Source organism: Ictidomys tridecemlineatus, chromosome 2 (genome assembly GCF_052094955.1).
Source record: "Ictidomys tridecemlineatus isolate mIctTri1 chromosome 2, mIctTri1.hap1, whole genome shotgun sequence".
NCBI classification, from domain to species: domain Eukaryota; kingdom Metazoa; phylum Chordata; class Mammalia; order Rodentia; family Sciuridae; genus Ictidomys; species Ictidomys tridecemlineatus.
This window is the reverse complement of record NC_135478.1, coordinates 122,431,536-122,458,631: the sequence shown is the minus strand read 5'-3', so window position 1 is coordinate 122,458,631 and position 27,096 is coordinate 122,431,536. Positions and strand designations below refer to the sequence as shown.

Genomic DNA, 27,096 nt, shown 5'->3' with positions numbered 1-27,096 from the left:
TTTTAAAAATACAATAACATAATAATAATAATCCAAAGTTATATTGATATAAAAATCAATCAGAAGTTTAAGATGTGAAAAATTCAAATGACTATCATTAGTGATGACTACTATATTGTAATACTGAGCATAATATGTATAGAAATGCATACACACACATCCATTAAAATATTGGCATTCAAAGGTTAAACATTTGCAGCTTCAGCCATTCCCCATTAACTCTAATTTTCACCTCCACATGGTGCAAATTTCAATCTGCTATGGAGAGAACATCATTAATCTAATGCACATATTGCTGGAGTTCCCACCATGATTGCTCAGACCTCTGGTTGTCATAAGTAATGCACCAGACAATACAAATTCAACCCATTCGAGTAAATTTATTGGAAAGTGCTATTACATATGAACCCTACACTAAGCTTTTGAACTAAGTGAGTGGGATTAATATATAGACAATCCTATCAATGTGGTTAGAAACAAAGAAAAACACAGGTAGAACTCATAAGGAAGTGAATGGAAAGTTGGGGATCCAAAAACCAGGGTTACTTTCTCTTTTCTGTCTTAAGGATTTCCTTGCCTCTATTTTTTTTCTGTGCCTCTCACTCTAGTTTTTTCTACTTTCTCCTCTTGCACATGCATAAAAATTTCCACCATAGCCCCCAAGGATAAATGAATCTTGGTATTATTACCCCAGAACCTGAGTTTCTTAGTCTTAACTTAAGTATCACTGGAGTATCATCAGATTCGCACAACACATCTTTGACTGTTAGACCAACAACCAAGAGTCAGGTTTCAGAAAGACTCCCTGGGAGTCTGTTGTGGGAACCAGGCAAGAAGCAGCGAAGGGCACTCAAAGAGTGAGAGAAACCAAAGTTTATTTTACATAGGCAGGCCCAGAGGAGATCAGCACTCCAGATTGAGAGAACCTCTTACTAGTTTTCCACAACATTTATAGGTTATCTAGTGTCATATATTTTCAAGTCTAAAATGATACATGGTTGTGCACAAGGTTTCAACAAACAATATATGATTGTGTGCAAGAGTTTGAGTGTGTTAAGAGAAACTGCTCCTCTTACAAGGCCTCTAACCTTGGGCTGGAGAGTCTTCACAAGGGCTCTCACACTTCAAAGGAAAGTAGTTAGATTCTCTGGAAAGTCCTTTATAATCCAAAAGGTAAGAGAAAATGGTGCTAATTAGATTCCTTGAAAACCAGCTTATGGGGTGAGACTCTCTTTCCTAAGCATTAATTTTCTTGGAGAGTGTCCTTAGTTTGTTTTTGGGTTAGTTACCCACTAAAAGTCCAGTACACACTCAGATCTTGTCTCCTGTTTCTGCCTTCTTGCTTAGATTGAGCCATGGTCATGGATGATGTACAGATCCTTAGGCCTCTAAAATCTGGCACTTTGTCTTTAATATGACATTATCATCCTCTTTCTTTCTTGCCATAAAATGATGCAATTTTATTTCTAGTGTTTTCCATCCAGGTTGTCTGCCTTGAGTTTATAAACTCTATGCATTAATTTTAAGTCAAGCTCAGAATAAGAAATACCATATGATCTCACTCATATGTGGAATCTTAAAAAAGTTGATCTTATAGAAGTAGAGAGTAGAATGGTATTTGCCAGAGACTTGGGAGAATAATAGGGAAAGGGCTGGGGACAAAGTTGGTTAGGTAGGATGAATAAACTCTAGTGTTCTATGATGCAGTAGGGTGAATACAGTTACTAATAACACAGTAGATATTTAAATGTACTCACCATAAATAAATAATAAAATTTGTGATGTATATGCAAATGAGCCTGAATTGATCATTACCCAAGATATACATAAAACAAAACATCACATTGGTGGATTGGGAATACAACTCAGTGGTAGAACCCTTTCCTAGCAGGCAAAAAAGTCATGAATTCAACCCCCAGCACCATAAAACCAAAAGTAAAACACCACATTGTGTGGGCATATGCCTGTTCTTTTAGTCACATCAGTGAAATAGCTGACTAAAACAGAAATTGATATGAAGAAGTGGGGTCGTTGCTGTTACAAATCAGACCATGTGGATCAAAAGCTTTTTAAGTTTTCTGGAATTGGTTGGAGGAATTTTGTAATGTTCACCAGTGCACACTGGAAATGCTTTAGGTTGTTGTAAGCAGAGCTTAATGGCTTATTCTGGTGGGAGCTCAGAAGACCAGAATGTCAAAAGTACATTGAACACTGAAGATAGGGTTCAAGAGAGTTTAGAGAAAAAGGAGGACACTATTGGTAGCTGGACTACAGGCCATTCTTGTTCTGGCTAAGAAGTTGTCTACATTTTGCCCATGTCCTGAGGTTTTCTGTGAAGCTGATTTGAAAAGTGATGGGCTTCTTTATCTGGCAGAAGAAATTTCTAGGCAGCACAGAATTCAGGAAGTGGCATAGGTATTGCTGGTGACTTTTAGCCAAGGTTTTTCTAATATTCAGGGGCAGAAAAGCAGAGCAGAAAGATTTGAAAAACTTGAATTTAAAGGAACACTTACTTCCTATCCAACTAGGAATTGGGTCTTTGTTTAGAAGATTGCTGCTATATTTTTTATTATTAAGCAATATTACTTGCATTTAAGTGGTTTCTAATCTTTGATATGCAAATGATGAAAAATCTCTTCTGGTCTAGACTTTTTTTTCCCAGATACATGAAATATAATAAAACACAGGAAGAAAATCTCAAGCTTTAATGTTTCAGATTTCATTTGAATTTGACCATTGGCTTGCAATTCAGTGATCTATCCTCTAATCAAATCATTGTCATTGGATAATCTAGCGTTAAATTAACAAATAAATAATTTTTCTCATTGATGGATAGTAGATTTTTGTTTTGGAGGGTTTGGACAAACTAGGACCCCTACATAAAGAAGCATTCAGTGCACATATTTTGTCATTGCAATTGAAATGGTTTGTCATTTCTTTCTTTTCTGAAACAATATATTTTTAAAGAAACAATAAAATTTCAATAGTAAATTTAAATAGTTAATGAATTTTCAACATACTTCATACAAATTGAAATGTTTCCTAATACAAATAGCTTCTTTCTGTTTCCCTCGCTGGTCATCTTAGTTCTGTACATAAATGTATTGAATTTACTTGTGCCTATATGAATGTGTTCTGTACAATTGAGAAAGAATAAATGCCCTATATTTGAGGCCATCATTTCCATTTTGCTTTTTTCAAAAGGTAGCATCATGGTATGAGGAAGCTCGACTGCTTCCCCACAAATAAAGAAATATAGCTTGCTTTATATTAATTTCAACAGAGGAATCAAACAGAAGCAGTGAATTAAAGCTTATTTCCTGGTATTCAAAGCTCCCATGGATACCCAGAGCATCCTCTTGGATTTTTGTTTGCTTGTTTATGTTGTGCAGGGATCATATACCAGGGCCTCAAGCATGTTAGCCAAGCACTCTACTACATACATCCCCAGCCTGCTTCCTTCAGTTTTGAGGAAGGCAAAAGCAGGTACAAAACAACTAAGCAAAGAATAGTTGTGACTTGAGGAATTTGTTTCCTTACATAGGCAAATGATTCCAAATTTCTTTCTAGCATAGTAGTGATGCCATCATGCAAATTAATGCCTTTGTGTTTGCTGCTGTCTTATACTTTATCCATCTCTTGAGATGGAATCTATTTGATTTCATTTAGGTCTTATGCCAGTGGTTCACAAAAGTTGGAATTATTAAAGAGACTTCAAAGTGAAGAAAACATTTACAGAGATTGGGCAGGGTTAAGGGACAAAGTGGGTATGCAGAGGCTCACAGAGACCAAGATCAATGGGAAGCTATGTCATTTCAATGCTTGTTGTGGCAATGGTATTATCAGAGGCTGGGTGAAAGTTAAAGTCCTGGATGACTGTATTCATAGAGCAATACATTCTCTGTAGGACCATACTAAAGCAGGAGAAAAGAAGGCAAAATACATACCCTGACCATTCTCTTCAACTCTCTGTTGCCTGTTGTCAGTTATTGCCTCCCATTAGCCAAACCCTTTGGGAAGCCTGAGAACAAGAGACTATGGGGGACAATATTCATAAAAGCCAGCATCCTGTCACATGCAGAATAAAAGGTGGTATTTGAATTTAAATCTTGAATGTCCCAAAAGACCCACATTTTAAAAGCCTAGTCTCCAACCAATGGTACTATTGGGAGGTGGTAGAATCTTTAGGAGGTAGAGCCTAAGTGGTAGGAAGTTAGTTCATTGTGGACAGACCTGAAAGGGGATATTGAAACCCCACCCCTTTCCTGTCTCTCTTGGCTCCCCAACTGTCATGAGATGAATAAACCTCTTCCTCTACATGCTCCTGCTATGATGTACTTTGATGCCACAGACTCCAAGTGAACAGGGCCAAATAACCATTGACTGAAATCTCTAATTACATGAACCCAATTTTTCTTCCTTATAAGTTGATTATTTTATATATTTGGGGTATTTTGACACATGTGTTTTTGGGGTATTTTGATGGAAAGCTAACAGATAGAGAATAGTTCAAGGGGTTTGAGATAGTATGGAATAGGATATAACCAGCATTGTCCCTTCTACTAGGCTAATTCAAAGAACCAGGTCATGCTGGATTGCTGTGGGATTGGTTTCTCCTCTATGCTAATCATTAGTGATTTGTCCATTGTCTGAGTCCTAATGGTTCCTTGGAGATGCTGTTTGTTCTGTGCTAGGCTGGGGAGTCCTTGCCCAGGTGGAGCACCTCCATAGCTCTCCTACTTCCACACTCTCCATGTTCACCTTGGAAGTGTCCCCTCTGAGATTCTGCTAACTCCGCAGAGACAACAAGGGAATGAGGATGGTCTTGTTTTTGAGGGTCTAAAAATTAAATTTAAATTAAAAATTCTAAACCTTCTCAGTAATTTTGGGCAAATACTTTTAGTAAATTTGTTAATTTTGTGCTTTCTTTTTTTTACCAGACTTTAAAGGAATTTATTTTATTATTATTATTATTATTATTATTATTATTATTATTATTATTATTTAGTTTAAATGGCAAATAGATTTTGGATCTTTTCTTTATGCAAGTATTCTTTTTTAAAAGATTTATTTATTTATTTATTTGTTCTAATTTGTTATACATGACAGCAGAATGCATATCAATTCATAGTATACATATGGAGCACAATTTTTCATTTCTCTGGTTTTACATAAAAAAGAGTCACATCATTCATGTCTTCATACATGCACCTAGGGTAATGATATCCATCTCATTCTACCATCTAAAAGGAATTAATTCTTTGTGACAAAGGCTAGAAATTCAGAGATATCTTTTGTTGCAAGTATTTTGTGTTGATTAATTATAATTTAGATAAAAGAGAGATATTTCTTATTTATCTCTTTAATAATCTATGAGAAATTGCATACAGTTTTGCCCAAGAATTCCAAGACTCCAGTATTGTTTAACATCGGTCTAATTTTTGCTATTTTAGTTCTTGCATATTCTTCTGTTCCTTTTTCTAACAGTGTTCTAATTATCCATCCAAATATCAGTTCAAAGAGGTAAAATGCTTAAATTTTTGCTTTATCAAACATCTTTTAATCATCAAATATTTAGCATTTAGAAGCTTTCATAATCATTTTTCATTATTTCAATTTTGATAAATACAGATATGTATGTTCTGGCTTTTCTATATAAGTACTTCAACATAAGCAGTTTCCTAGCTATGCTGTAGTCTGCTAAGATGTGATTTTAGTGGCTGTGTAATATTTTATCTAATGGAAACACTCTAACTTAAGTAGCTCCCCTATTTTTAGACTTTAAGTTATATCCAATTTCCCCATGTTATTACTAACACTTAGAACACACTCTTTGAGTTGCTATTTGCATGTCTAATTATTCCATTATGACTATTCCAAGAGGTACATTGAGTGAATTAAATGACATGAAATTCTGAAGACTTTTGAATCATTTTTCCAAAAGATTTCTCTCAAGATATAATTTTGCTTCTCATCAAATACAGACATAAAGGAGAGAAATCATCCAGCATTCTACATAATAGAGTATTTCTGTGATAGCAGCTTAAAAACCATTTAAAGCCCATGTGAATAAAAGCTCATTTAAACCATTAAAAAACAAAAATCAAAGTAAATATACATGAAACAGCACAACTCTCTTGAAGTAACTTTATTTAGAGTTCCTCTGTCCTTTCTGAATTCTCACAAAGTCTAGTTCTTCCCTGGCTCTTGGTGAATGTGAGTGCTCCGGAAGGCTCATGATTTCTCTGGTTATTTACTTGCAATCAAAATGCTTAAGGTCACTGTGCAAAATAGCATCCAGGAAATCTGCTTTCAATAAAATCATGAGCTACATACCCACGTACATGAAAACAATGGACACCCATGTATAAATTTGTGTCTGCTCTCCCTAAAGGCTGCTTCAAGGTGATAAGATTGTTGGGAGCTCCCAGGCCTGTGTGTGAACACAGCAGGGACCCAGGAGAGTGAGCATCACTGTGCCCAGCTTTAACTTGAGGGTATTTTCCAGACCTGGTGAACCTGAGCTTTGTTTTTCACAGCTGAATGAAACTTGAGCAGTCACTACCAAACAACTGCACTGTAGCATAAAAAACAAAGAGAAAAGAACCCCAGGCCCTGACCAAGGTCTCTTCTGCCCTTCTCTTTCTCTACATGCACACACAGAACCAAAACTGAGCCTGGTGACATTTCAAAGAATTGAAAGGAAACAGGTTTCTTGGGATTGGCTTACTTCAGTTAACATTATATTCTCCATTTCCATCCATTTACCTGCAAATGCCATAATTTTATTCTCTTTTAATGCTGAGTAATATTCCATTGTGTATATATGCCACATTTTCTTTATTCGTCTACTGAAGGGTATCTCGGTTGGATCCACAATTTAGCTATTGTGAATTGTGCCAATCCCAAAAAACCAAATGCCAATGTGTTCTCTGATATAAAGATGCTGATTCCTAATGAGTATGGAGGAGAAGAGCAAGGAAGGAATAGAGGAACTTTAGATAGGGCAAAGGGGAGGGAGAGAAAGTAGGGGTATGGGGATAGGAAAGATGATGTACCCCTTAGTACATGTATGAAAACATGAATGGTGTGACTCTACTTTGTGTTCAACCAGAGACATGAAAAAATGTGCTCTGTTTGTGTAATATGAATTGAATTGCATTCTGCTGTCATTTATAACTAATTAGAATAAGTACAATAAAAAATTTAAAAAGAAAAAAAAAAGAAAGGAAACAGGTTTCATTGTCTGGCTACAACATAAAAAATAATAATTAAAAAAAAGGATCCCCCAAATCATACAGTTCTAAACCATAATGAAAATTAGAAAAGAGTGTGAACTGAACTATTTTCAGTATTTAGTATGATTATGCTACATATAAAAACTCTTAGCATTCAGCTAAAACCATGCTTATCGGGAAATTACAAACATTTTTTTTAAAAAAATCTGAAACATAATGCCTCAATTATAATGATTCATAGAGTAAAAAAAGTGTTTCTTTTAGAAGGAATTGTGTGACCTAGCCAGGAAACATTGCTTTAGGTCATGAATTTCACAGTAAAATTAAGGATGGGTTCTTTATGACAATTTGAAACAAAGTGAAATAGTCCATAACTTATTCCTGCTCACAGAATCAAAAACGCAGGGAATGTCAAGAAAACCTTAAGATAACTGCTATAGTTTGGATCTTGAATGTTGCCTAGAAACCCATGTGAAAACTTGAGGAGGTAGGGCTTACCGGGAGGTCACTAGGGGTGTGCCTTCAAAGAGAATTATGGGAGACTGGTCCCTTTCTCTCTCTCTTTGCTTCCTGATCACAATGAGGTGAGGACCTTTGCTCTTCCACATTCTCTCACCATTTCGTACTGCCTCACTACAGGCTCAAAAACAACAGGGCAAATCAACCATGGGCACAAATCTCTGAAACTGTAAGTCAAAATAAACCTTTCCTCTTTTTAAGTTGATTGTCTTGGGTATTTTTCATAGTAATATAAAGCTGACTACCAATAACTTTATTCCTAAAAGTTTTTCTCAAAGAATAATTAAATACAACACTTTCAACAATGAAATGTACAGTTATGCCAAAAGCCTGCTTTCTTTGGTGTGAAGTGTGGTGAGAATGGTTCATCATTCTAGATGAACAAGTGAATGTATCTATAATTGAGAGAACAAGCGGCAGTGAGAAGGGGGAAGAGAGTGGCACTGGGTTATATAGTCATGGTTATTTTAAAAAATGGAAAATAATTTTCTTAAAGGTTCTTCCACCTCTTGATAGTGACATGCTGGGGAGAAAGCCTTTACTACAAGCACCTTGGGGGAACACTTAACATTAAAATTCTAGCACTAGGTGAATATAGGATGAACTCTGTATGACAAATGGTACACTAAATCCTCTTACTTAAGGACTGCTTTTTTTCTCTTGAGAATAATTATTTAACAGGTTGTGTCTATCTTTTAGTATAAAAGGATGAGATTTCTTTTTGTCTTTGTAGTCTCTTTAGTGGACTGCCTGTGATGTGTATCACAATATGGTTTAACATGAATTCCAGAACAGGACTATTTTTTTCTACTTTAATTTTGTGGAGAGGTTTTCTGGACATTTTGGATTTAATTATATTTCCTCAACACTGGAAATGCTCTACATCTTGATTTGAGTGGTGGTGACATGAGTGCAAACACATAAAAATTCTTCAAGCTTTGTGCACACTATTCTAGATAGATTCGATTTTAAATTAAAAAGGAAAAAAGAAAATGTCAATTCAAACATTGCATTTGGCTTTTCTACGAGTTGAAGAATGTCCTGGGCAGAAGCTTCACCTTTCCAACCTTGCTTGAGAGTAACTATGGCCAAGACCTAAATAATTTAAGTATGATTTCCCCCTAAAATCCTCCATCCAAATCTCATGCTTCTATGTCACATTGGTAGAACTCAACTCATATCCAGGAATAGGTCTGAAAAATGTAATTTTAGCTTTGTAACTATACTAGACCCTTAATATATGGGAGGATATGTAATAGGTTCTATGCAAATACTTCACCATTTTACAGAAAGGCCTAATCCTCCACACATTTTTATATTTGCAGGGAACCCAGAAACTGATACCCCATGATTACGGAGGATTGGCTTGCATTTCAAATAGATGGTGAATACAAAAAGATTGAGATAACTGCAAATGACTAAAACATAAGAGGAAAAAAAAAAAGATTCACCTTCCCAGTGTAAAGATATAAATGAAGACAGGTAGAATGGGGGTTTATTGTCCTCAGTTACAAGCAAACTTGCAGAGATTAAGGAATATCAAGAGAGTTTGTCCTTCCAGTTACAAAACTATAGTGAGGCCCAACCAGACAAAAATATACAAGCTTATAAAAATACTGAAGTTGCCACGGATTAGAGCCAAACTGCCAGTATCCTTGGATACTTCAGGAAAAGAAACATTGCCTGTGTCTTTGGCTTGGATTCATCTCTGGAGCTTTCTTCAATCTGCAAAGATTAGGACAATGTACCTTGGATGACAAATCATGTAGTGGGACTTTTCCATTTGCCCTAGATTAATGGCCAATATCCATACCAAGGAAAATAAGAATGCTCAGTATCTCCACTACAATCAGCATAAGATATTACCCCAAAATCTCACGTGTGAGACAACGCAAGAAGGTTCAGAGGAGAAATAATTGGGCTGTGAGTCTTAACCTAAACAGTGGATTAATCTCCTGATAGGGATTAACTGAGTGGTAAATGAAGTGGTGTGAGTGTGGCTGGAGGAGGGAGAAATTGGGGGCATAGCTTTGAGGTATATATTTGTTTCTGGCAAGTAGACATCTCTCTCTCTCTCTCTCTCTCTCTCTCTCTCTCTCTCTCTCTCTCTCTCCCTCCTCCTCTCCTCTTCTCTCTCTCTCTCTCTCTCTCTCTCTCTCTCTCTCTCTCTCTCTCTCCCTCCTCCTCTCCTTTTTCTCTCTCTCTCTCTCTCTCTCTCTCTCTCTCTCTCCCTCCTTCTCTCTTCCTCCCCCCCAGCTTCTTGATCACCATGTGAGCTGCTTCCCTCCGACTACTAAGGAATGGACCTGTCTATGGACTGAGACCTCTGAAATATAAGCTTCCAAATAAACTTTTCCTTTTCTGCAATTGTTCTGGTCGGGCCTATAAGTCACAGTAGCGAAAAAGCAGACTAAAACAACCCCTAACCTCTGGGTCAGAAAAACAGACTCAATCAAATCCCTCCACTTGCCTCACCAGCAAGAGTAGACCAAGGTGGGGAAGTGATGGTGATCACCAAGTTATCTTGTGATTTTTGCACAACATTGACAGCAAAAGTCTTCTTTCTTCTCCTATGAGGAAGAAGATGCCTTCTTCCCCCACTTACCATCTCCCAAAGCCAAGAGAGGAATCGTTTATGGAGACGGAGGTGCCTGAAAGAATTATAGACCTCAATCTGCCTGTTGATGGTTTCTGCAAGTTCCCTAAAGTAATCCAGGCTGATAGGGTGAGAAGGACCCCCTGTGGGGTGTGCCAGAGAACAGGAAGGAGTTACTTCTTTATCCATCCCAGCTCTCTGAAACTCTTGGTAATGTGAAGGGGAGCTCAATCAATCCAGTGGGCAGCACAGACGCTGGAGGAGAAAAGAAAACCGAGGGTCACACAGGTTTAGGATCAAGTAAGTCAAGCCCACCCTTGAGCAAATGTTGTAGACAGAGATTGCTGGTGTAGCCAATGGTAGACACAGTAGATTTCAGGGGATACTCAATAATAAAGCATAAGTCAGGGTAAAATTGGACATGGCTGCCTCTCAAATAAAACACATATGCCATATTTACATAGAGAACAGCACAAACATAGAAGCCACCAACATCAAATTGAATAATACAAACCAGTATAAATTCAGAGAGAGAGAGAGGGAAGGGATGGAACAGATTACAGCCACATTCCTACTCCAGGTAAGGAAGACTTGTAACATATAGAGATTTCATTTAATTTTTTTAAAAACACATTTTTTTTTTTTTGAGGTACTAGGGCTTGAATCCAGGACCTCTCACATGCTAGGCAAGCACTCTACCATTCCCAGCCCTAAATAAATTTTTGTTGAAGTGAACACACATATATAAAATGCAAAAACTATAAGACTACAGCTCAATGATCTATCTCAAAATGAATACACTCTGGATTTTTTTTTTATAAGACTGAAATTTCCCTCCCAAAGTCGTTGGCTCCCTCTATCCTGTCTTCTAACAACATGATTTGAACTTTTACATCGCTGGAATCATATATTATGTTCTCTTTTGACTCCAGCTTCTTTCATCAATGTTATTTTTTTTATATTGATTCATATTGTGTATATAATAGTTCATTTATTTTCGTTTTATGTTTATTTATTACTTATAAACCATTGCATGATGTATTCATTTCCTTCTGGCTACTATAACCAAGTACCACAAAATTACAGACTGTTTTGTTGTTTTGTGGCTTAAAGCAACAGATTTACTTTCTTTTAGTTCTAGAGGCCAGAAATGCAAACTCAGTATCACTGGGCTTTAATTAAGGGCCACAGGGCCAGACTTCTTCTGGGGACATTAAGGGAGAATTTGTTTCTTATGTTTTCTAGCTTCTTGTCATTGCTAGTGTCCTTGACTTGTGATCACATCTCTTGGTTTTCTGCCTTATTGTTCATGTTGCCTTCTCCTATTCTGTGTGTATTAAATCTCCTTCTGTCTCCCTTCATAAGGATATGTGTGTTTGCATTTGGGCACCCTGATAATCCAGGATAATCTCCCCATGTCAAGAGCTGTGGTTTGATCACAGCTGTAAAGATTCTTTTTCCAAATAAGGTAGCATTTATTTCAATTGTTTTTTAGCTTGGGGCTTTATAAATAATGCTTCTACAATTATTCCTGTATTTTTTGTACATTCATGCATTTTTGTGTGTATCCTTAGTAATGCAATTGTGGATCTCAAGGTGTACGTAAATTCAACTATAGTAGTTACTGCCAGTTTACCAAAGAAATTATATCAGTTTAACAGTTCAGCCCATGGTGTATGAAAATTCCCTGTTATTTCACATTCCTACCAACATTTAGTATAGCAATTCTTTTTTAATTTACCTTTCCAGTGGGGTGTGCCCTGGAATTACATTGTTAACTTTGAATGGCATTTCTCTGAGGATTTATAATGTTGAGCACTTTTCATCATGTATGGAAAATATCTTCTTCCTTTCTATCGCTTATCTTCATATTATTAGTGATTATAGTCCATACACAAGCTGTATTTTTAGATACCAGCAACAGTCATAAAATTTTTCATTGAAAATCAAACACCTGGGAATAATTCTAATAAAATTTATACAGGACTGCTATACAGGAAGCCATAAAGTAGTATTGACAAAAAATGTGAAAGATCTAAATAAACATGAATATACAGTATAGTAAAATGTCAATTATCTTCAAAAATGATTCATAGAATCAAAACAGTCTCAATTAAAATAGCAGAAGCTCTAGAAAACTGAGGAGCAGACTCAGGAACATATATGGAATTGCAAATGATCTAGAATAGCCAAGACAATCTGGAAGGATAACAAAGTTATAGGACTTTTTCAAGTAACTTCAAGACTTGGAATAAAATAGCAATAAATTAAACAGTATTGAGAAAGCATGGACAAATGCACCAAAGGAAAGAATACAAAACAGAAACTGACTCAAACATGCACACGTTTAACTTATGGGAAGGTTGGCCAGTCATGCAGAAAAGTCAGTAAAGATAATATGTTGGGTTAACTGGATATTTAAATGGCAAAAAATGAAGTTGAATCATCCATTATTCTTTATACATAAATAGTTCTAGATGGGTTTTAGATATGAGTGTGAACAATTAAAAAATAAAGTATGAAAAAGTAACATAAAAATAGCTTTAGAGCCTTATGCTTTAGTTCATTTTTGATTGCTAAGACAAAATACCTGAGGCTGAAAACTTTAAAAAGAAAAGAGGTTTATTTAACACACAGGTCTGCAGGGTCAGGAGTATGGCACCAGCTTCTGCTTGGTTCTGATGAAGGACTCATTGCAGATGGCATCACAAGGTGGCAGGAGTACATGTGAGAGGGACCACATGGTGAGACAAAAAGCTAGAGGGATTCAAGGGTCAGGCTTGCTCTTTTAATAAAGACTAACTCTTCTTTAAGTCACTGCACATATAAACCAAGAAATCACAAACAAGTCTAAATAAACGTAAAGATAGTTTTATTTGGGTGCAGAATGGGTTTATAAGTTGGAAAAACAGACGCAGTTTAAAAAACCAGAGAGAGCTCTTGAAAGATTAAGCAGGACCAGAGTTTTGATAAAAAGAGGAACATTCTTTTGGGAAGAGAAGCAGAGTTGAGATAAATTGAGTGTTACAAACTGGTGCAAATCTGTATAGCAGTAAGGCTTCTAAGTCCATTGGAATATCTAGGTCAAGAGGCAAACTGGCTAAATCTATTTTTTAAACCTTGCAACATGTTATTAGATTCCAGGAAATTGTTCTGTCTGGTGGATTCAGTTCCCTATATGATGTCTGTGTAGTCACGTATCCCTGCCAGAAAAATCTGTGAGACTTAGAAAAGGGGTTTTGTTCTCCTTTAGTCCGTTCTGAGCACGATTTTGACTTTTATGTTATTACATGAGATCAGTCATAATCTCTTTTGAATTTCTGTCACCTCAGCAAGCTACACTGATAATCAAGCCTTAAGCACATGAGCTTTAGTGGGACACACCTCACCCACATTGAAACCATAGCACGTGAGCTAGGCAATGTGTCCGAAAACTGAATCCAGATAAAACTAATTATAATAGGACTCAGTATATCAACATTTGGATTACTTTAATGACTTAAAGTGATCAAAAAGCTATGGAAAATTAGAATACATAATAATATGTTAATAACACTAGCAACTACCGTTTAATGAGCATTTACTATATATTAAACATGCTATTAAGTTTAAAGTGCTTTTTCTAGTTTAACCCTTATTTAAACTAGAACTGAGGATGAGGATGAGGAAAATGAGGCACAGAGAGTCTAAGTAACTTGCTCAAAGTTATTTAGACTGCTAATAAGTAATAAAGCTACTACTCAGACCAGTTTGACTCCAGAGCTCCACACTCTTTATAATTCCAACTAAGCTCTATTAGAGACATTGAATCTTTTTTTTTTTAATTTTATTTTGGTTAGATGGAAACAATACCTTTATTTAATTAATTAATTATTTTTTATGTGGTGCTGAGGATCGACCCCATTGCCTCACAGGTACTAGGCAAGCACTTTACCACTGAGCCAAAACCCCAGCCCAGAAACACTAAATCTTATATACTGTGGGCATTTAACTGTTATGCTGATGATGAACCTGAAGAGGACATATAGGGTACTATTGTGCAAACATATCAGGAGCCACTGGATCCTCTCAGTGCTATATTATCAAAAGATGAAAAAGACAACAAGACTTTTTTAAGTGTACTAGGGGAATTTCCTAAGAATAACCTCTCAAAAGTCCAGACAACATCATGCTGATAGGCTCAGTCTTCAAGTGTTCCAATCATGTTCCTGCCTGTTATCCAAAGGTATAGGTTTATAATAATAGGAAAAGGTTTTTTAGATTTAACTTAAAAGGCAATTTTTCCTTGGATTTTAATAAATAAGCCTAGCATTATACTAGGAGATAACTTGTCAGTATCAGTCAATAAAATGTCTGAAGGATCTGTGGACCTAAAAAAGCCATGGGCACCCCAGCGATAGTGATAGCAATAAACTTCATTACTGAAATCCACAAACATCAAACTATAATTTTCCTGTTGCATGCTACTTTATTAATTTAGCTGAGTCATATTATCTCACTGTCATTGTTTTTGTTTTCATTAAAAACAAAACTGGTTCTGGGGAAAGGGCAAATCCCAAATTTCACAGAGCCCATTAGAGATGAATCGAACCTTAGTAAGTTCTCAATTCTTTTTAAGAACTGAATCTGGATAAGGTCTACAAAAAATAATAATAAAAGACTATAAAGAGAGACTTTCTGCCCAGGCAGTTAGAATATTCATGATATTCATATTGCATGGGAAATAATACAAGACTAGAAGAAATTATAATCTTATAAGTCACCCCTGGCTAATTGTTTCCCCGACAGAGGAAGAGGTAAAAGATCTAAAACTGTGTATATGAGGGATTAGTATTCAAGAATTTAACTTCTCACAGGAATATAATATTAACACTCATTAGAATAGACAACACATTAAGGATTTTGCTTATGGAACTCCAACTGGAACCATCTGAACATCAAGTGTTAACAAGAGGCTGTGTCTCCTTGTTAGGATTATGGATAGTCTTTCATTTTCTTCTCTGTTCTCTTCCAAATTTTTCTCTAAAAACCTCTAAGCATATATAATCAGGAAAAATAAATTAATGTAAACAAATAAGCAAGGAAGCAAACATTTTACTTGCTAAGGAGAATTAAATTAGTCTGATTTTAATAGCAGCTGCTGCCATCTACCTGCCAATTTTCCTTCAGAGAAAATTTCCTCATCACAGTTTGGGTCTAATCCAACCAGCATTTAGCAAGTACCTTGTTGTGTTCCTAAGGTTGGATATTGTGGTGGAAGAAGTGATATTTGTTCTGAGGGGTTTAATCCAACAGGATTTTGACTGTGACACAGCAACCAGGGTGAACATGGTAATCTTCCTTTACCGCTACTATTATTTCTAAAGTTGGAAAAAGGCACTCACACCTTAGGATATGTAGAGCATAGATAAATATATTTTGCAGAGCAAATATTTATATAAACAATATGAATCATCATGAATTATCGTGACAGTGCCCTTGTTGTGGCCAATTCTTTCTTGAGGTCACTGTCCTGGAAAATTCCACAGGTTTCAGCCCTAGAAGCCCCAGGAAAACAAAGCTTGAAGCAATTGTGGCATCTTCAGGGGTGGGTGGCACAGTAAGAAGATGGAGAATTTTCTAAAGGCAAGAAATGAGAACAAGTCCTTGGATGTCCCATCAGATCTTGGGGCATCCCCACCTAAATGGCATGCCAACCTTGGCCAAACCTAGGCACAAAAGAACTTGGAAATTTTTGAGGAGGGGGCCTAGTGGGAGTTTATGGTATGATCTGTCTTTTCTGCCATCATTCTATCTTGTCCTCTGCCCATCTTGGAGGACTAAGGCTCACAAGTGTCAGGGTCAGAGCACATTTGAGTGAAGACTATTGGTGCCAGTTCCCAAAGCCTTTTTTTTCTTTTTGGTCAATAACCAATAGGTCTATGTCCCAACAAATAAGCCAGGTGTTTTGAGTCTTCATCCAGTACAAGTCAGACAGTCATTTTTTCCACTCATATTGTTAGAACTTTAGATCATAATATCCAACTTTGGATATGTTATGGTTTGGCTCTTAAATAAGTCTCCAGCTTATAGTGCTTTTGGAAGGTGAACTTTTAGGAGGTGGGGCTTAATGGAAGGAAGTTAGGATATTGAGTGTGTGCCCTTAAAGGGATATTGGAATCCCAGGTACTTTCTCTTTTCTTTTAACTTCCTGTCCACCATGAGGTGAACATCTTTGCTCCACCATGAGTTCCCAGCCATGGTGTTATACCTTTCTACAGACCTAAAGGAGTGGAGCCTAGGGACCATGGACTGAAACCATTAGCCAAAATAAATCTCTTCTTCTTTTAAGTCATTTATTCATTTTTGTCACAATGATGGCATGCCAACTAACACAGATGCTCTCTAGGTATTGGCCATCAGTCCATCGTGTACAAAACAGCTTTGAGATATAATTTACATAGCATATAATTCAACTACTTAAAGTACACTATTTGTTGGCCTTTGGTGTATATGCTGAATTGTGCAACTGTCACTATAACCAATTTTAGAACATTTTCATCACTGCAAAAAGAAACCTCATACCTTCTAGCCATCAATACCCAATCCTTCCCCCCCACCCCCCCTCAGTCCCAGACAATGTGTACTCTTTCTAGTTTTAGAGATTAGCCTATTTGGGACAAATACTATAAGTGGAATTGTAAAATTGCAATCTTTATGACTGATTTATTTCACACAGCACCATATTTTCAAGGTTCATCAATATTATAGGATGTATCAATATGTCACTCCCCTTTGTGTGGTAAAATAAATATAAAATTCACCATCTTAAATATTTTAAATTGTGCAATTGAGTGGCATTTGTTCTTCACATTGTTATGCAACCATCATTACTGTCTACTCCCAGAATATTTTCATGACTAAAGGAAACCCTTTACACATTAAGCAGTCATGTCCCATTTCCTCCCAGTACCTGGAACCCCCTAATGTGGTTTCTGTTCCTACTTATTTAATTATTCTGGACATTTGAATGGGCTCAGATATTATTTGTCCTTTTGTGACTGACTTTCTTCACTAACATGTTTTCAAGGTTCATGTGTGTTGCAGAACACTATTCCTTTTATAAATATATCACATTTTATTTCCCCAGTCATCAGTTGAGGATATGTTGGCTCTTTATACTGTTAGCTACTATAAATTCAAAACAGTTGAAATGCTGTTCAACATATTGGCTCAGGAACTGACATCCTTAAATTAAAAAAAATTGAACATTCATGTACAATTTTTTTGTGGGCATATGTTTTCATTTCTCCTGGGTATCTACCAAGGTATGGAAACTTTCTTCTTTTATAACATTTTCCTTTGGGTCTTTTAAAAGGAAGAACAATTTGTGGCCTACCCTAACAGAACCACTTTTTTTTCTCCTTTCATGTAACTTTTTTGTTTTTGGCTCTTCTTAGTTATACATGGCAATAGAATCATTCTGATAAAATTCAAGCATGGAATGTATCTTATTCTAAGTAGGACCCTATTCTTGTGGGCTGGCACAATGAGGGGGATTCACTTAAGTAGTTTCCTATGTGTGCATAGGAAAATTACGTTAGATTTATTATACTGTCTTTCCTATTCCTTTCTCCCCTCCCTTCCTTTCATTCTCCTTTGTCTAATCTACTACTCTTCTTCCCCTTCTCCCTTTATTGCAGTTTAGCTATCACATATCGGTGAAAACATCTGACTTCTGGTTTTCTGGGATTAACTTATTTCACTTAATGTGATTGTCTCCAGATTCATCCATGTAATGGTGAATGTCATCAAGTTATCTCTCTTAATAGCTGAGTAATATTCCACAAAAACACACACTGGATAAAAAATAGCCTCTTCAACAAATGGTGCTGGGAAAACTGGAAGTCTGTATGTAATAGAATGAAAGTTAATCCCTATCTCTCATCCTGCACAAAAATCAACTCTAAGTGGATCAAAGACCTCGATATTAGATCAGAAATGCTGCACATAGTTAGAAGAAAATGTAGGCCCAATACTTCAACATATTGGCTTGAGAACTGACGTCCTTAACAATCCTCCTAAAGCACAAGAAGTAAAATCAAAAATCGATAAATGGGATGGCATCAAACTAAAAAGTTTCTTCACAGCAAAGGAAACAACCAAGAGCATAAAGAGAGAGCCTACAGAATGGAGAAAAAAATCTTTTCTACTTACACCTCAGATAGAGTGTTAATTTCCATGATGTACAAAGAACTCAGAACCACTTTTTAGTTGGATAATTTAAGGGAACCCACTTTATCCTTTAATTGGCCAGGACAGAATCTCCAGACACTAAAGAAAGTGGCAAACCACTTCATGGGAAGGGAAACTGGATCTATGACTACTGGTTCCCCCAAATTTGCTTTTCCTTGGGAAGCCATCATTACTTTCCTCTGCTGACCCGATGCTGACTACAGACTGGGTACAGCTTTTTCACTTTAATGCTCTGACCCTGGATGGGCTCAATTTCTGTGATATGAATAAAAGCAGTCTGCAATTGTTAAACCAAAACTCTCTAAATTCTCAAAATAAAAAGGGAAATAGATAAAGATACATATACACAAATACTATGATTAAAAGGTACAGCATAGTCCCCTTAAACAGGGATCGATACATGGCTACTGTCCAGCTCAGTTCCAGAATTGCCTTCATGAGGCAGAGGCTATTTTTCCCAACTACCCAAGTATGTCCCCTTAGACAAATGAGTTCCTCTACATATGGACGAGAGGATGGGGCTAAGAGAGGCAGGTCCACTCTGTCTACATGACCCAGCTGGAAGACTAGCAAGAAAAACATCCACTCATTTAAAGGGAAATCCCACCTATTCATAGAGGGGCCTTGCCTATGGCCTCAACAGAGGAACAATGCCAAAATACTTCATGATAAGTCTAACATCCCCTGAGAGATGGACATGTAAAAGAGAAGGGAAATGTTTCTGAGTCATTATCTACTTAGGAAGTCAGGTAGTCAACCAGATGGCCAGTTCATTCTTTATAATTGATGGAGCTGTCCCCAATGAAGTTTAGCCTGTATCAAAAGAGGCCTATATCTTTGCTTGAATAAGAGGTCAGGAAATAATCATAGGTGGAGGCAGAAACAGCTGAGTAGAGAAGGTACTTGTTATGAAAAACAATACTACATCTTTGATAGGAAAGATCTTGCTTTTTTTTTTTTTTTTTTTTTTTTTTTTTTTTTTTTTTTTGAGACTGGCTCTTTCTATACCAAATCAGTCTGGTCTCAAAACTTTTGATTCTCCTGTATCAGTCTCCCAAGCAATAGAGATTATAGGCATGTGCTATCATACTTGGCTAATGTCTCACTTCTTCAACTGCCCACAAGCCCATACTCTCCTCCCCATCTGTTTGGTTGCATTTACTCCCTTGTATCAAGTAAGGGATACCTGATATCCCTCTTTACCAAGTAAGGCAGATTTCACCCCTATGGTCATATAAGCAGTAGTAACTTATATTTAAGTGGCTCACTGCATGCAAATGACACTCCTCCCAAATATTTATAGGAGTCCTCATAGTGTGCTTCAGATGCTTATGAGCTATTTGTTCCCCAGATGCTGCCTATACTTTGCAGTATACCATACTGACTGTACTGTTCTGACAGGCATGATCATGAGGCACCAGATCTCTCTGAGTTCCCACAAGCCTGGTGGTCTACAGTAAAATAGAGGAATGCCCAGTTATCTGTGAAGTTTTCTCTTCCTAGGACCCTTCCTCAGTTCAAACTAGGATCAAAGATGCTGTTTGAATTCCTTTGTGAGATTGCCCATCAGATGTGGACATAGGAGGGGACACAGGAAAGCACAGAAAAATGAGTTTTATTAAATGTACTCATAGGTAAGACAGTCAATGCATGCCATGAGAGGGCTATATAAAGGGATCCAAGGAAGTAAGTACAACCAAACAGGTGGGGAGGAGAGTAAGAACCTGTGGGCAAGTGCTAATATTGGGGGTCAAGGTGGAATACACAAACAAAAGGTATGCAGGGATTCCACTGAAATGTCTGGATATTACTACTGTTAGAGAAAAAGTGATTAAATAATAACTGTTAGAACACAGAGAGGCCTACTTTATTCAGGACTATCTCCATAGGCAAGGGATCATGGCAATGAAGTGTTGCATTGGAGAGATTGGACTGACTCAATTCTGAACATTGCAAGAGCAAGTGGATATGTATAGTCAAGTAATAAGGTGGGGGAAAATTACTAAGAGGAACCATCAGGTGGTAAAGAGGAAAAACTGACTGCCATGGTTTGGGTATGAGGTATGAAGCAAAGACCCTGTTAACAAAGGGCTGTTCAGAGGTGAAACAATCCAATTGTGAAAGTTGTAATCTAATCTGCACATTCTAGTTTGAATGAACTGATTGGGTGTTAACTGTAGACAGGTGGGGCATGCCTAGGGGAGGTGGGACACGGGGGATATGCCCTGGATGAATTCCATCTTTTCTGTGGCTTCTTTTCCCACCTCTCTCCTCTGTTTCCTGCCTGCCATGAGGTGAGCAACTTGTCTTGCCATGGCCCTTCTGCTTTGATGTTCTGCATCATGTTGGGCCAGTGGAGTTGGCCATCCATGGACCTCTGAAATGGGCTGCCAAATAAAGTTGTCTTTTTTTTTTTACTTCTCATTTGTTCTTGTTGGGTCAGCAACACAAAACACATCTAAGGGGATGCTGAAGGCAAGCCCTGGTTATTAGCTATCACTTGGGGCATAGTGGATTGCTGATCAGCAATCAAGGGTGATCACATAGTGAGGGTAGAAAGTGGATTTCATAAGGAAGTGCACAAACTAATCTAGGAAAATATTCAGGAACCTGGCCAATGTTTGACCAAGCAAAGCATCTTTGCCACTAGGTCACAGACAAAGAAGGACAAGAAGAATCTGTGACAAGAGCAGCTTTGTCATGGGTGTACCTGGTTCACTGGTCAGGGGGTTTACAGTTTGTTTGTGGGGATTTTTTTTTTTTTTTGTGTGTGTGTGTGTGTGTGTGTGGAGGCGGGATATTGAAGCAGGAGAAAAATACAAAATTTTAAACTATGCTGTACTGATTTCACATTGTTCGAACTCAGCCCCACATTGTTGCACGGTACCTGTGCAAACAAATGGGGCTTTGCTCCTGGACCAGAGGGTTGTACCTGGATCTCACAGAGGGAAGACAAACTGCAAATAGACTGGAGTTGTAGCAACCTGTAAGTCCCCAGATCTTTTCAGACTTGGCTGAAACTCAGCCACAGAGATTCCTCCTGTACCTCAGATTTCCTATCTGAATAAGCCTTAATATCTCTTATATTCTGAAAAACTAAGATAAACCTGTCCTGAGAGCACACTGCTCTTTTGGTATTCTCCAGGCAGGGTTAAAAAGGACAGCAGAGGAGTTAACTTGTCCCAGAGACCTGCCCAGGTGGGTAACTGGTGTGGGGACAGCTGTTATCAGAGCTTCTGGTCTCTAAGTCTCCCATATGAGGATGTGTTTCACATTCACAGCCTTATGGGATTGGGCAAGAGTGGGAAGCCAGGTCTTTACTCACATCAGCTCACTCTAAAGCCACAGAGGGAGCAGTGATTGATAAGGTATTCTCTATCATGTCACCATGTACATAATTTCAGAAAAATGTACCCATTATGCTGTGCTGTGATTTTTGCATTTCTCATCCACTAGCTAGGCATTCTCAGAAACTTTTAAATCTCTTATGTCCTCATGGCCTAGCACCAATTAGAAGAAAACTAAAATAAGACTTTTCTCTTAAGGAGGACAAATCATATTGATTTGGTTCTAAACAAATAGCATGAAGAATAAAAGAGAATCAATAAAAGACTGAAGTTAATATATTATAATTATATAAATGCAAAGTTCTATTTGCTTGTGTCCTTTTTTTATGATACTTCTTGTGCTCCAGGGCATTTATAGTAATAGCGAAGGGATCTCTCTGGTCAATAAAATATTTCAATGATTAAATATGCTTTCACATTATCTCTTGTTACCAAAGATGTCCATTTTTTTTTCAAAACAAAGAAACTGAAAATAAAACACAAGATTAAAAATAAATAAATAAAGCCTGTGGCTCCTCCTCCAAGACAACCCCCCCTCCCAACAGTGATGAATAGGAGGGACTGTATTCCTCGCCCCTGGAGACTATCTTTGCAGATAGTCTGTTTTGAAATTCTTTTCTTTAGAGGAGATTTTTTTTTTTTAAATCTCTCTCTCTTTAAAAATATCAAACAAAGCTGCTGCTTGCTATTCCTGTGGCTGGCGCACCACCTGGGGCTGAGGACATGGGCGGCATCACCGGGCTGGGGAAAATGCAGATTGATGATGGAGCGTCGGGGGATGCGCTTTTCCTTTTCTGCGAACAGCACACTCCTTGAATGACAGCAAATTCTCTACAGGTTTTCCCTGCGGGAACGTGCCCCTCGCGGTTCATTCGGTTTTCTCTAGAAAATCGGCCACCGGAGAGGACAGGGCGCGGCATTACTGGAGCGGTTCCAGACCCGGGGGCTCCAGCCCAGCCTGCGCGTACCCGCGGACAGGCTCTGCGGGCTACTATCCCGGTCCCAGCAAGGCCAGGGCCAGCGTGAGCGTATTCCGAACCGCCGAGGGCAACGGAGGTCCCGCCGAGCCCACTTTTCCCGCCGCAGCGAACAGCAGCCGCGCGGGGCGGAGGCACCACGTGCAGCTCACAGGCTGCATCCAGATGTGCAGGCACCCCGCGGTAAAGAAGGCCACCAGGCGAGGCTATAGCGAGTTCCAAGACTTCCGCTCATCCCGGCAGCTCACAGTTTCGCTCTTTCTAAAGGAAGCCCTTGGCTCCGGCTGCGGGATCTTCGGTAGGTGACTGGTGCGCGAGACAGCGCTGCTCCAGCCGGAACGCCCCGGCAGGAGGTTTGTCCCCGCCCGCGCGCCGTGCCGCGCGGCACCTAGGGTGGGGAGAGGGCGCGCGGCGGAGATGGGCGAGACCATGTCAAAGAGGTTGAAATTGCATCTGGGAGGGGAGGCGGAGATGGAGGAGCGCGCGTTCACCAATCCCTTCCCGGACTACGAGGCCGCCCTCGCCGCCGCGGGGCTCACTACCGGAACCTCAGAAGAGTCGGGCTGTGTTCGCACTCAATCCACCACAGATGAGTTCGGCCTTCCTTTCCACCACGACGGCAAGGTGAGTCGGCGGCCCTGCCTCAGGAAAGGCCCGGCGGGGGTTGGGGGGCGCCAGCGGTGGTAGCGTCCACCCGTCGCGGCCGGCGGCGCGTTGACGTCACACGCGCGCGTCGCTGCTGCCAGTCCAGGGCTAGGCACAGGGCGATGAGCGTTTGTCGTCTGCCGGCGCCAGCCTGCCGAGCGAGAATGGCCTAGGGGCTGTGAGCTTTTATTGCAGTGGCCACTTCAATGGCAGTATACGCCTCCTGGGCCCTCCGGTCTTTAAAACTCTAATGGAGCGCTTTTTTTCTTGGCGCCTAAAAATGATATTAGGGTACTAGTGGCGATTGAGTATGCAGATTTATGTACGAAAGAAGGCCTGCCTCCTGGCTTCCTTCTCTAAAACTGATGAATTTAATGTCAAAAACCTATTTGCATTTCTCCCTAGCCTGATTGTGTGTGGATGTCATACTTGGTTGGTTCCCCACCCTTGGACCTTATCTCTGACGAATAGTAGCAAAAAAGCATTGTTCATAAAATCAAGTCTTGTCATTTTTTTTTTTTTTCCTGCGTGCCCAGCAATTGAAGACGGGAGTAAGAAGAGAAACTTTACTCTGTAAGGGTCCTTGCTGGGCCAGAGAATGAAATTAACGTAAACAAATTAACAGAAAGCACATAAATTTATTTCATGTTTTATTGACATAGGAGCCTCATAAAGAAATGAAGATGGAAGTGGCAAAACCAAATGCATTTATATTAGGCTAAACAACAAGAGACAATTATTGGAAGGGAACTAAAATACTGTTTATACGGAGAATAAAGGAATGTGATAATTTTAATAAATATAAAATTCTTCTGTCTTCCACACCCTGTCCCTGGTGATAAGAATGTTTCTCCTGGTATTGGGGCAGGCATCTTTTCCATGGAAGTTTTATCTCCTACTTTCAGGAGGAAAAGGGGAGGTTTTGAACACCCACCTGCTGTTTCTCAAGTGCTTTTAGCTCAAAATAATCCTTTTGCCAAAATGATATGTTTTACTGGGACATATTCTGCCACGTTTCTCTGGAATGTGAACTCGATTTGTTCATGTTTGGTAAAACCACACATTTACCAAGTTGTCTTTTTCTCTATGTATTACAAGGCTCCTTTCACTTCCCTGGCTCCCCATGCATTCTATTTTTGAAAAGGGAGAAGTTGGCCAAAACTAGGAAGGTAAATTTGAAAGAGTCTGAATATGAAATCTAATGACTTCTCTAAGCCTCTTTTGTCTTACTTGTATTAAAAGTTGGATAATCATTCCTAACTCAGGGATGTTAGTGATGAATTAAAGAATATAAATTGCCCAGCAGAATGACTGATCTGCTACCTAGTAGGCTCTGAATAAATGTTAACTGTTTCTTAGCAGTTTAAATGCTATGCTTTAGAACTCATATATCAATGTTGTTTTTCTGTTTCCTCTCTTTTTCATATGTCTGTTATATTTGTGACTTAGTGTTCAATTTTTTTACAACAAATATCTCTAGCAAACACTTTTTTAAATCATTTATACTTATAATTAGTTGCTCTTTCAATACTTCGAGGTTTAGTGAAAAATGAAGTGAACTCTTGACAGCTTTTTGATGGGGCAGGTGAGCATCATTTTCAACCTCACAATAAATAAGATAAATACTGGGACAACTTACAGTACCAAAATTACAAATTTTTATTTTTACACTTTATATTTCAATAACTGTGATTTTGATCTCTGCTTTACACGAAATCAATTTGTTTAAAAATCGACAAATAATGAATGTGTCTTGTGACCAATTGTCTATGCAATTAAAATAGTAATAAATTGTCTTGGAGACCTATGCCAGTGGTTGTGATTATGTACTTAAGAAAAGGGGAAATGGAAAATGTGTTCTTGAATGTGAAAATGAGCACTTTTTACAGTATTGGCCAAAATATGAAAAACAGTGAATCAAGATAATAGCAGGTTTTAAACAATGGGAGATTTCTATAGCAAATACTCTCAATACTTTACAGTCATTTCCTCCCTGACTTTTACTGGAATTTACTGTGGCCATGGACTTGAAGGGAATTGACTTCAGTTCCAGGAGCTGAATCCTTAGCTGATCTAAGCTAGTAGTTCTTTGACCAGTAGCATCAGCTTTATCTGGCATATTGTCAGGGTTCAATCAGGATAGAAACCACCCAAGGTTTGATTTTTCTCATTATAAATAAGGAGAGTTCTAGAGAATATAGGAATAGTGGAAATAAGGAGCAGCCTCATCCATAGGACTGAGAGAGTGTACAAAGAAAAGGTACCTGTGCTAATAACACAGGGGGTGCTATGCTGTGTATAAAATTACCCCCTAATTTAGCCACTTTGTAAATATTTAATGTCTGAGAGTCAGGAATACGGTTGCCACTTAACTAAGTGGTTGTAACTTGTTGAGGAAGCTGCAGTCATTTTAAAGCTTAAGTGAGGCTAAGAGAATCTGCTTCCAGGTTTGTTCACATAATAATTGTTGGCAGGGCTCTTTAGTTATTATTTAGAGGCTTCAGTTTCTTACCACACATAAGCCTTGCCATAGGGCTGTTTCAGGACATAGCTTCCTTCAAGGTGTACAAGAACAAGATGGAAGGTGCTGTCTATTTTATAATCTCAGAAGTGACCTATCACACAAATGAAGGGATTATACAAGCATATTAATATTAAGTGGTTTGCAGCCTTGCAGCCAAGAAATGAACTTGTTGGGGGAAGGCATGGCCATTGGCTGGCAGAGAAATGGGTGTGATACTGTACCACTGGAACTTGCTGGAAGTGTACCCTCTGGAACCATGCAATGAGTGGTGTAGTAAGTGAGAATACACAAATGATATAATGAAGGCACAAGAAAGAGATTACTTCTGCCCACTGGCACCAGGAAAGGCTTTTCAGATTAAGGTGATATTTTTGAGGTCCTTGAAGATTAAGTAGGACTTGCCAGCCTAAGGTAGAGAACTACATGAGCAAGGACTTTGGAGATAGATGCAGTACTAAAATAGTAGATTGTCAAGGAGTAAAACATGGCTGGAGAGGGGGAGCATGAATGACATGGGAGTTTGAGACAAAAGGTAGAGAGGGGCTGATTTTGATGGATCTGAAGGGTTTTAGAACTTTTTCTGCAGAAAAATGAAATCAGGAAAACTTTTACTTTGCATCCTTAATTTGGTATAATCTTGAGTTATTGGAATGCTTTATTTTAAAAATTTATTTAATTTTTCATATTTTTGTTTAAAAGTGGATGGTCTTTCTATAAAAATTTGTTTAACTTCATATTATATATAAACATAAGGAGAACAGCACTTCTCAATAGCCCAGAGAAATATAATTCCTTTTTCTTCTTTCAAAATGAAGAGGTGTATTCCTACAGTCCTAGCTATGTGGGAAGTTGAGGCAGGAAGATCATCTTGAGCCCAGGAGTTGGAGGCTGCCTGAATAACATAGACTCTGTCTCTTAAACACACATGTATATATGCTTTTATACATACATAACAAAATGAACTGTAGTGGTATATGGGTGTGGAGTAGAGGAATAAACTCTATAGCCTTTCTTC

General features: G+C 38.2%; 1 protein-coding gene across 1 annotated transcript in view; it reads left to right on the top strand.

Annotated features, from left to right (window-relative positions):
* The first annotated feature begins 22,491 nt into the window (after positions 1-22,491).
* Positions 22,492-27,096, top strand: part of Lancl2 (LanC like glutathione S-transferase 2) — a 49,159-nt gene continuing 44,554 nt past the window's right edge. Inside the window, exon 1 of the mRNA XM_078027647.1 lies at positions 22,492-23,536. Within this exon, the coding sequence (XP_077883773.1) occupies positions 23,330-23,536 (207 nt within the window). The 5' untranslated portion in view covers positions 22,492-23,329. The remainder of the gene's footprint in view (positions 23,537-27,096) is intronic.